Source organism: Apium graveolens, chromosome 11 (assembly GCF_009905375.1).
Source record: "Apium graveolens cultivar Ventura chromosome 11, ASM990537v1, whole genome shotgun sequence".
Classification (NCBI taxonomy): Eukaryota; Viridiplantae; Streptophyta; class Magnoliopsida; order Apiales; family Apiaceae; genus Apium; species Apium graveolens.
In genome coordinates, this window is record NC_133657.1 from 135296167 (window position 1) to 135307322 (window position 11156).

Sequence of the window (11156 nt, forward strand, 5' to 3'; positions counted from 1 at the left end):
CTTTTAAGTTTTAAAAACCAAGGTTAGGTTGCTGATCAGTCACGCACTAACCCCGAGCAAGCACACAGCACTGCTCTAATTACTGGATCCAAGGCACATATTGGCCTAACTTGACCATTGGTATGGTCTGACCACGAATCTGGTCCACACATATATAAAACTATCCAATTCTAAAGCAGTTCAATACGATAAACAATGTAATTCGATAACGCAAGATCATACTCAATGAAGATTAAATATTTGAATAAAACATAAGGAAACTCATGGATATCACAAGGGTATATCAGGGTATGTAAAAGAAACGGCTTTTAGTTTGTATAAGGGTCAGGTATCAGACCAGTAATGATGTTTCAGGGTATGGTTCTTTGATGTTATTAAAATGTTTGGAATATAAAAATTCATGTATTTTCGAACAAATTTTCTTCCAGTGTTTGGTGTTTGGTAGTTATACATGTAGGAAGTAGTATCGTATTTGTGTGATTTGGTATCTTGAGGATCAACAAAGGATGGTTTATAAGGAATAAGGCTTATGGCTCAAGATCAAGAAAATCAGGGTTCAAGGTTTAATAGTTTAAAGCACTTGCAATATAAAACAGGAGTTATTTTGAATAATAGCGATATGTTATGAAACAGTTCGAAAACATTGGCAACATATATCTTGAAGCAAAGTTCAGAAATACTTGCCTTACAAGGCTTTATAACCATTATTGATCAATTCTGGACCAACTCTGCCGCTTAGGCCTTTACGTCCAACCACTATATCACTCTGGATTCGACCTCGACACTCAGGTCTTCCTGTTGAAACTCTACTGAGCTCGTCGACTGATCACTAGGTTATCTTTAGTCCATCGTCCACTTTCAGGTTCCCGACTATAACCTACAGGCTCGAAATACCCTATGTTAGACGTCTAGGTATGCTTGACATATCCTTGATACTAATTCTTACCCAACGATATTCAAACCCGACTCGTAATATACTTCATATAATAATACACGTATCACTTAGGGTTCACGTTCTCAAAAATCGGTTCAGCTTCGTTTTCGGAAAATAGCTATACTCTTTATTTTACGAGATCAAGGTTATCGATTTAGGAAAATATTTCATCACGTCATACAATCAAGTTTCGTATAAAACACACACACATATATATAGTCTCTCGACGTCCCGATAATCCTCGGATACGCTTCCGTATTTCCGTAATTTGATTTTCCCGGAAATCGGGCAGCGTCCCCTTTGTTTATCGGACTACCCGCCGAAACATCAATCGACGTCAAACCAACTATAATCAAATTCACAACTACAATTCCAATCATCAGTTCAATTTAACAATTAATCCAATCACAATTCATCAACTGATTTACATACTCGACTTTAATGAAAAAAAATCAAATTCTCGTTTCAACGATAATCTCACGAACTAATTTATTTATTTTAAAATATTAGGACTCAGAATAAATATCATATTCCATCGTCGGCTCGCCGAAGCTCATCGAAATTTATTTATTTTAAAATATTAGGACTCAGAATAATCACAAAGTTCATTCGAAATTTTCCACAAAATTAGATTAAATCCGAATTCCAAAAAGTGTGGAACAGTCAAATTATACAGAGCCTAAACCAAAAGCAGTGACTTGCAACACATAAAACAACGAAACGGGAACGCGCGCGTGTGCGTTACACGCACGCCGGCCGCCATGCCGGAATACGCACGGCGGCGGCTGGAAGAAGATAACAGGGAATATCAAAACAGGCACAACAGACACACGCTGACATCATGCACACGAGCATATAGATACACATATACACCGATTGTCAACACGAATAGAACCAGCCAAGCTAAGGATTCAAGCGGCGGCTCACCGGGCACGGCCAGAAAAATGAAACGGCAGCAAGCAGGAACAGCCGAGAGAAGAAATAGAAAAAGGAGATGAACAGAGAGAGAGGACAGAGAGTAAAGAGATTGATGTAAAAAAAGAATAAAGAAAATGATTTGCTGCTCGTTTTGTTTGTACAGGACACATATCGAGTTTATACAGCAACAACACACAACAAATGTACTGCTGCCACGTATCTGTAATTCAGGACACGTGTCAAATAAACAAACACGTAATTTTTTTGCGATAATTACGAAGATTTAAAGGTCTCTTTTTGCCCCGTAATTCGAAATTAACGAAACGAGGTGCGAATAAAACAGCCCCCGAAAATTATGAAAATATTTTTAAAATATCGTAAGTATCCCGGAGTTTATAAAAACATAAATTTCGTAATTTTAAAATAATTTCTGAAACGCAATTTATACCCGTATTTCTCATTTGACGAACCGAGGTGTACCTAAAACAGATTCAGAAAATCATGAAAATAATCTTAAAATATTACAAATATCCCAAAATTAATAAAAACATGAATTTTGAAATTTTAAAACGATTTTTAAAATGCACTTTATTTCCGCTTTTATCAATGAAGCGAAATAACGAGCGCGTGAAATTAATCCCGAAAATTTCCAAAATAATTTTAAAATTCTCGGAATATTCTAAACTTAAATAAATATGAATTTCATAATTTTTGAAGAATTTTAGAATTAAATATGGATTTTACAAATAAAAGCATTCTAGAAAATCATTTAAAGATAAATAATTAATAAAATATTGATTTCTTAATTTTATAAAATCCTAAAAATAATTATTGTAATTATAAAATCATAAAAATAATTTTTGAAACATTCCCAATATTTATGCAAATAAATTTGCACCAAATCCACTTTTGAAAATGAAAACAATCCAATACGACTTCATAATTAATCACACGAACAACCCGATATATTATAAATTACACCTATATAATAATCAACCAACACAGAGCGGTTAAACCCAATATACATATTTTATTTAATAATTTCCGTAATGATCACATATTTACATAATTCAAAAACACACGAGTCGTTATAAGAATTTCTTAAGATGGGTGATTTCTAAACATCAAAGCTGGTGGATTCTCAAGATTCTTCCTAGAGGTTCTGGACCAAGGTTATCCTAAGGCAGCAAGACAAAAACTTGTAGAAGCTCTAAGTGGAATACTTATCATAGAAGAACTTGAAATTCTTGACCATTTGAAGGATAAACTTAGAGAAGAAGCAGATGTAAAAACTGTCTTTACCCGAGTCTTGTAATCATTGAACCTTGTAAATCTTATGTTGTACAAGTTGTAATTCTATCAAGCTCTATGTATTAATTTTATTCTCCATCATTTCAAACTTGGGGTTAGTCTTGTTAACAGGCATAAATTTGTATTAAGCAATCTTCTCACAAATTGGGGGAGATTGTTGTAAAAGACATGCCTGCACTTTAACAAGACTAAGACATTTTGTCAACCCTAAGTAAGTTGTATTGTTATCTTAATCTGTATTTTGTACTTGTAACATTTAAAGTCTGTAAAAATGTCAAAGGAGCAGACTGGAGCCTTTTTCTATAACCAGTGTCAAGCCTAAGAATTCTATCTAGAAGAAGATCAAAAAGATCATGCCTCAGAAGAATTATGAAGAAGTTTGGAGTTGAATAAATCTGTTTGGAGAAAAATACTCTAAGTCAAGATCTCTACAAGTCACAAATTTAATGTTATAGAGAAGTCATTCGAGAACTCCAGAATGGCTTATCGAGAAGTCAGGAAAGCTACTAGAGAACTCAGGAAGATATCAACAAGCCAAATTGAAGACATGAAGATCGGAGATAACGACAAGTCATTTCTTCACTAGAGAACTCAGAGTTATCGACAAGTCTACATTCATTAGAGAACTCTGAGTTATCTATAAGTCTAAGTCTACTAGAGAACTCAGAGATATCGATAAGTCAAAATTCACTAGAGAACTCAGATACATCGACAAGTTAAATTTTGACTAGAGAACTCTGAGATATCAACAAGTAAATTTGACTAGAGAACTCTGAGATATCGACAAGTCAAGAAGCTACTAGAGAACTAAGAGTTATCGATAAGTCAAAGTGAAGATGTGAAGACTAGAGATCTCGACAAGCCAAATTCTCTTATAAAGAACTGAAGACCTCTACAAGCCAAACTAAATATAGAGTACTAGAGATCTCGATAAGCCAATATACTTATCGAGATGTCAAGTGTTCTATAGACCTAAACTGAAGATCTCGAGGTACAATCTCAAAGCACAAAGTTGCGTATCAGTTCAATATCCAAGATAAACAATTAACAAACAATCCAACAGTTGGATTGACAAGTCTACAAAAAGCAGCTTGAAGAATGTGTAAGATCAATGGTAAAGATTCACTGACAGAGAAAGATCAAAGTGAACACGGGATGCTAAAGATATGCTAAGCCAAAAATGGAAGATCTAATTTTCTATAAATAGAAATGACAAGTGACAGTTTAGAAAAGCTAATAGCATGTCTTATTACACACTGTGTAAACCAGCAGTTAACTGAGTTATAAAGTTAACAGATCCTTACTCAGTTGTAACAATTTAGATCAAATTTCTTATAACATTATCAAGAAGAAGCTAAGCTCTTTATCAATAAAGAGCCTAGAAATTTTGTAGCAAAACAGTCTTAATTTTAATATAAAATTAAGTGAGTTTTGAAGATCCGTGTTCTTTATTTTCTGCAAGATTAAATTCTGCATGAACACATTTCATTACAAGATTTAGTTTACTTTGTTCAACCATAAACAATCAAGAAAAGCACAAAAACAGTAAAACACATTCACCCCCCCCCTCTGTGTGTTATTCATTTTCTAACAAGCCCTTGTGTAGACATGACTTCCTTAACTTTTGTCGGTCTTGGATCTTAGTGATCCGATCTTGGGTCTTTTCTCTTCTTCACGGTGCAAAGACTACTAACTCCCCGTTGGTACGTTTAGGACTTGGGTCTTAGAACGAGAATCAGCTCACGTCACTTCACCTCATTATAAAACTAATAAGATAATCCACAAAATAAAATGTATAGAGAAAATATGATTTGAACTAGTATGTTACTATACTAGCCCACAAGATAGTATAATATTCAAATAGGAATATTAAAACTAAACACGTATACTTGACTTGAGATAATAAATAATATTCCAAGTATATATATATATATATAATTACTCCTTTATAAAGTAAGTTAATTTGTGGTGTAATATGAGAAGTCTTTTATGTAAAGCACTTATGTCTTATGACTTTTTTTGTATTCTTCTTCTTTCAATATATATTTATGAATCGAAGGATATTTTAATTACAACCTCGAAGTTGCAATTTATATTTGAGCTTGATGGCTTAAGGATTTAATATATACTTGTGTATTGACGATTATTGTCAAACTATACTTTTAACTTCAAGCACAATTTATTAGATTTATTAGTCTTAGCCAAGATCTAAATAAATGAAGTGCAAGTAATTGGCTTAAGTTTTGTGCTTTTGAAGTTTAGACGAATAATTACGAGTAGTTTAAATATCGAATTATAAGCCCACAGAACACTAAAGATGTTAGTTGAGATTTATACAATATGTTTCGTACGTGTTTATATACACGATATGTGTTAGCCAAGATCCAAATAAATAAAGTGCAATTAATAGGCTAACTCGTGGATTTGATTCGTCTTTAAATTTGACGGATAATTACGAAGTATTTATATATCGAGTTATAATCTCCCGGAACATTAAAGATGTTAGTAGGGATTATACGATACCTCATAATATTTTATGTGCACGAGGTTAGCCAAGACCCAAATAAATAAAGTGCTAGTAATGGGCTAATTCGTCAACTTAATTCGTCTTGATATTTGACAAATTACGAAGTGTTTATAGATTGATTTATAATCCCCGGAACACTAAAGATGTTAGTAGGGATTATACAATACTTCGTAATATTTTATATGCACGATATTTGTTAGCCAAGATCCAAATAAATTAAGTGCAAGTAATTGGCTAACTTGTGAAGTTATGTCAAATAAAATCGCTCCCTTGGAGATTAAATAATTTTCTTTATAGATCTTATTCTTTATATGATTCATTACGAAAATCAAGTACTTGTTCGAATCCGAGTTTGAATATTAGTTCTCTTTTCGCCTGAGAACTTTCTTTATAAGAGATCTCGTATTAGAGTTTAAGATGAAGTAGAGAAGTTAAGTACAAAACTCAAATAAAAAGAACTCAAATAAAATGTTAAAAGTTACTAATTTTGAGAAACGGTCGGAAAAAGTTTCCCGAAAAAAATCGCCGGAGGTTCGGCCGAATTTTGGCACTTTGGTCGAACTTGGGCAGCCCTTCGGGAGGTCGGAAAGTGGTAGTGAATGAGCTCACTTGATGAGATTAAGTTTGGTTGGGTGAAGTTAAGTTTGAGTTTCAAAAATCTTGTATATATGTATATATATCTAAGAGAGAAAAGATTTTTGAGAAGAAGTATGTGTTTAGAATTTGAAAGAGATGAATATATGATACTTCTTGAAAAATTCTAGCAATTTTGTGGATCATTAGCTTGAAGAAAATGGATTGGGATGCGAGTTTATTTAATAAACTTTGAATAAAAACTTTTTTGATAGATGTAGAAAATATATTTTGGAGCGAAGAATAAATATTTTTAATATAGCACGAGACTTTTAAAGAATATTTCTGTAATATTCCGTATTCGAACTTGTTGCTTTATTGATGTTGCAACAAAGATCTAAAAAATATCATGTCTTGGTTTTTTTTTATCATATTGCCTTAAAGATATATTTCATAAGTGATTTAAATTTTGATGATTCAGAATAATGAAATATCTCTTTATATTTATATCTATAATATAAATATATTTGAAAATAATTTTGCTAGTTTGACCATTTGACTTTGATTTAGATCAATTAAATTCATGTTCAAATGGAGAGCATCTACACGTATTTAAATTTTATATTTAATCGTACAAATACTAAAATTTATAACATATCGAAGACATCCTTTCAGTTTACTAGGTGTATAACATGATTTATTTAATAAATTTTATTTTTCCTACAATAAGTAAAAATGACAATCAAAATAAGGAAATAACGGCTGAAACAAATTATACCATATTCTCAGATATTTTAGCATGATAAAAAAGCTATGTATAGTAGTATAATAATTTAGTTTAGTAGTTTAATAAGCGTATAACATTATTTATTTAATAAATTTTATTTCCTCAAAATAAGTCAAAATAATTAAAATAAGGGGGTATGTCGTTTTCTCCTCTTTAACAAGGACAAGTCCAATTGTGTGTTATATCTTGTTTTATATTAATATTAAAGGACAAAAATTTAAATTTACTAGTGTAATAGTGTTTTTTGTCTTTTGCTATAATAGCACAATGTTCTAATTTATGCTAAATATAAAATAGAAGATATAATTTTGCTGTAATAGCACAATATTCTAATTTGTGCTAAATATAAAATAGAAGATAAATAAATTATAATTGAGACATTATCCCACTTAATAAAAAAGTAAAAATGTTAGACAGAAAAATTAATTTTGTACTCAAAATAGTGTATTACTAAGAGAGTTGGTTAAATTTGATATCAATTATTGGAGTCATTATGCTGTTTTAGCAATAAAAAGTAACTATTAGATCCCAAAACTATTTTTTGTTATTAGAGTAACAACTACATTTATTTTAATATCACGTTTAAATATGCTCTAATAGTTAAGTGCGAGTAAGAAATAATTTACAATTTTTACTTTCAAACCTCAATTCTTTTTCTTTATCCATAAAATTGGTATTTGGAGCCCAAAACGGAGTTGTACATTGAAAGCTCAAACAAATTGGGTATGTGAAACCTAAAATTGAACTTGGCCCAAAAGGCCAAAATGATTGCCACGCTGGCAATCCGCACCTCAACAATCCCACCAATCAAATCAAAGCATTTCAAAACCTCGTACCCTTCCACCTCCAACACTTACCTATAAAACCCCCCACAAACCCCTCCATTTCCAAACAACTACTGTATCCAAACAAACCTACACACACACAAAATACATAGAAAGATGAGTGGAAAAGGTGCAACAACAAAAGGAGGCAGAGGCCAAGCAAAAAGCAAGGCAGTGTCAAGATCTTTAAAGGCTGGTCTTCAATTCCCTGTTGGTAGAATTGCTCGCTTTCTTAAGTCTGGCAAGTATGCTGAACGTGTCGGCGCCGGAGCTCCGGTCTATCTTGCTGCCGTTCTTGAGTATCTTGCTGCTGAGGTATTGTGTTTTTATTTGCCCCTATTTTATATTTCTGGGGTTCTTGATTTTAGTGTAAAGATTTAAACTTGATGTGTTTTGTTGAGTGAATTTGACATTTTGGCGTTTTGGTGTTATGGGATTTTTGATTTATATGTAAAGATTGAAGCTTTATGTGTTTTGTTGAGTAAATTTGACATTTAGGCGTTTTAGTGTTATGGGGTTCTTGATTTATCTGTAAAGATTCAAACTTTATGTGTTTTGTTGAGTAAATTTGATAATTAGGCATTTTAACGTTATGGGGTTCTTAATTTATGTGTAAAGATTAAAACTTTTTTGTTAATTGAGATTTGAGAAAACAAGGATTTTAAAATTATGGGGATTTTGATATATCTGTGATTAAGATTTAAGAAGGGTTATTCTGATGTATCTATTTCTCATTACTCATTGTAGGTTCTTGAGCTTGCTGGCAATGCTGCAAGAGATAACAAGAAGAATCGGATTGTTCCGAGGCACATTCAGCTTGCTGTGAGGAATGATGAGGAGTTGAGCAAGCTTTTGGGGACGGTTACTATTGCTAATGGAGGTGTTTTACCCAATATTCACCAGACTTTGTTGCCCAAGAAAATGGGGCAGGGGAAGGGTGACATTGGATCCGCTTCACAGGAATTTTAGGGCTTCCAGGGGGGATGCTTTGTCCTGAATCCTGATGTTTGATATATGCTGAATTGTGGGCTGTGGGGTTTGATATTTTTTGATTTGGTGTGATCAGTTGATGTACCCCTAATTTTGGGGTTTGATATATTTCATATACAAAAATATAATTTTTTTTGTGCGTCTTGGGAATTGATCAATATTTTTATGGTTTGTCAGCGTTCTTTGTATATTATTACTGCTCTCCATTTTGTTTTGACATATTTGTGATTTAATCAACCACAAACACACAGAATGTCTCACTCGAATCCAGGGTTTGATAGGGTGATACCATGATGTAATATATTTTTAGCAATGCTTGTGGAGGTGATATGTTGGCAATGAATTCTTCTATAGATGGCTTCTTGTTTCCATATTGTGCTATTTAAAATTGAATTCTTGCATATGGATTTCAACATACTTTTGGGTAAAAAAATAGGATTTAACTTGGTTTAGGACGATACCAGTCTGTTTATCTCTGTCAAAATGGATGAAACTTGTGAATTAGAGGCTGCTGTAACGGACAATGAAATTGAGTTTCGAATATACCTTGCCAGCCTTGCAGCCTGTTGTGAAGTGAGGCATGTGTAACTTGTGTGGTGCAAATAATACAGCTGTTCACAAAATTTCACTGAAAACACCTAGTGCTGGTGCATGTCAATCCACGAGTCCTATTATAATGATACATATTTTGTGGTTTTTTTTAATATCGACTACTTTTCCTATTTAACTTTTCATGGTGTTTCAGTGGTCATCGGACTTTCATAAGTTTTTTAGTTAAACATATCTAGCAGTAGCCGGTCTCATGACCTGTTTGTGTGCAACTTATAAGTCAGCTTATGAGTTATAAGCCAGTAGCGATGACTGTTTGTCCACTTTATTTATAAGTTAAATTTATAACTTATAAACTGATCAGTTGAATGTTAGCAACGGCATACTTTTTCTCAACTTATTATGATTTTTTGCTTTTATATTTATTTTAGTTTTAAAATATATATTTATAAATTTTAATCTAATATTAAATTTACGAATTAAGATAATTATATTTAAAAGTTATTTATTGTAGTTCATTTAAGTAAAAATAATCTGACTTATATATAAAATTATTGAAACACTTATGTATTTATCACTTATGAGTGACTTATTTATTTTAAATTATAAATTACTTATTTTAAAAATTTTCAAACGACCACTTAATATGAATTAATTACTTACTCGTCAAGTAATCAGAAGTCATCTTCGAAACATCACACTATGTCACGTGTAAGCATAGGTGAGGGCAGGGCCAAGGAAAAAACTGAAAAAACCTGAAATTGAATCAAACCCGCAACAAATCGATAAAAACCGAGCTAAAAAATACCGAGCTACAACTGAAACTGATAAATTAACAACTGAACCGATTTTATTGATTTGGTTCTAATTATTGATTAAAACTGAACTAGAAAAATCGAACCGAGCCGATTATTTATTTAATTGAATAAATAAATAATAATATATATTATTTTAGTCAAATGCTGCAAGCTTTTTAACTTTATCAGACGTTAGATTAATAAGTTCCGTAATTTATATACATTGTACTATAGTTCTATTATTTCTTTACATATATGAGATGTACTGTGATGAACATATAAATACCACTGCATTTTTAATTTGTCCCTGTTTCCACTAGTATAACAATAAAATCAATTGACAACCCTGATTTAATTTGATTTGCTTCTTTTTTTTTTGTATTATCTTGATAATCATCTAAATCAGTAAAAAATAATTAAGTATTTAGAGGTGCAATTTCCATTAGGCAAGATTATAAAAAAAATGGAGTGTAGTATAATTTAACAAGCCATTTTCACTATACCGAGAGTTGGTTCACGTGATAATGGAGAAAGCATCACTAGCTTATACTCTGACTCTGACCTGAGTAGCATGAGGCTCCAAAATGACATTTTTTTTTGACCCTATTTTTTTTATAACATAGCTCGTATAATTATTGATTTTGTAATTGAAACCGAACTGATTATAATCGAACCGGTGTTTTTAACCAAAACCGAGCCGGCATTTACGGTTGCGGATGTAGTTTTTAATTTTAGAAACCAGAGATGTATGGTTGCGGTTTCGGTTTAATTTAAAAAACCGAGCTGAAACGGCCCATACTCTTAACTAGGGGAGGGTCTCACATGAAACGATCATTATTTACCTAGCAATGAAATTTATCATATAAACTATATACTTCCAACTTTGGATTGGTAAGATGAAGTTTACCATGTGATTAAGCTTCAAACTGATCCTAAGCCTTGGAAG

General features: G+C 32.1%; 1 protein-coding gene across 1 annotated transcript; it reads left to right on the forward strand.

Moving 5' to 3' along the window:
- The first annotated feature begins 7925 nt into the window (after positions 1-7925).
- On the forward strand, positions 7926-9003 carry LOC141697688 (histone H2AX). Its single transcript, XM_074502187.1, has 2 exons — positions 7926-8189; positions 8622-9003. The coding sequence occupies exons 1-2, from the start codon at positions 7992-7994 to the stop codon at positions 8841-8843; spliced, it is 420 nt and encodes a 139-aa protein (XP_074358288.1). The 5' UTR covers positions 7926-7991; the 3' UTR covers positions 8844-9003.
- The last annotated feature ends 2153 nt before the right edge of the window (positions 9004-11156 follow it).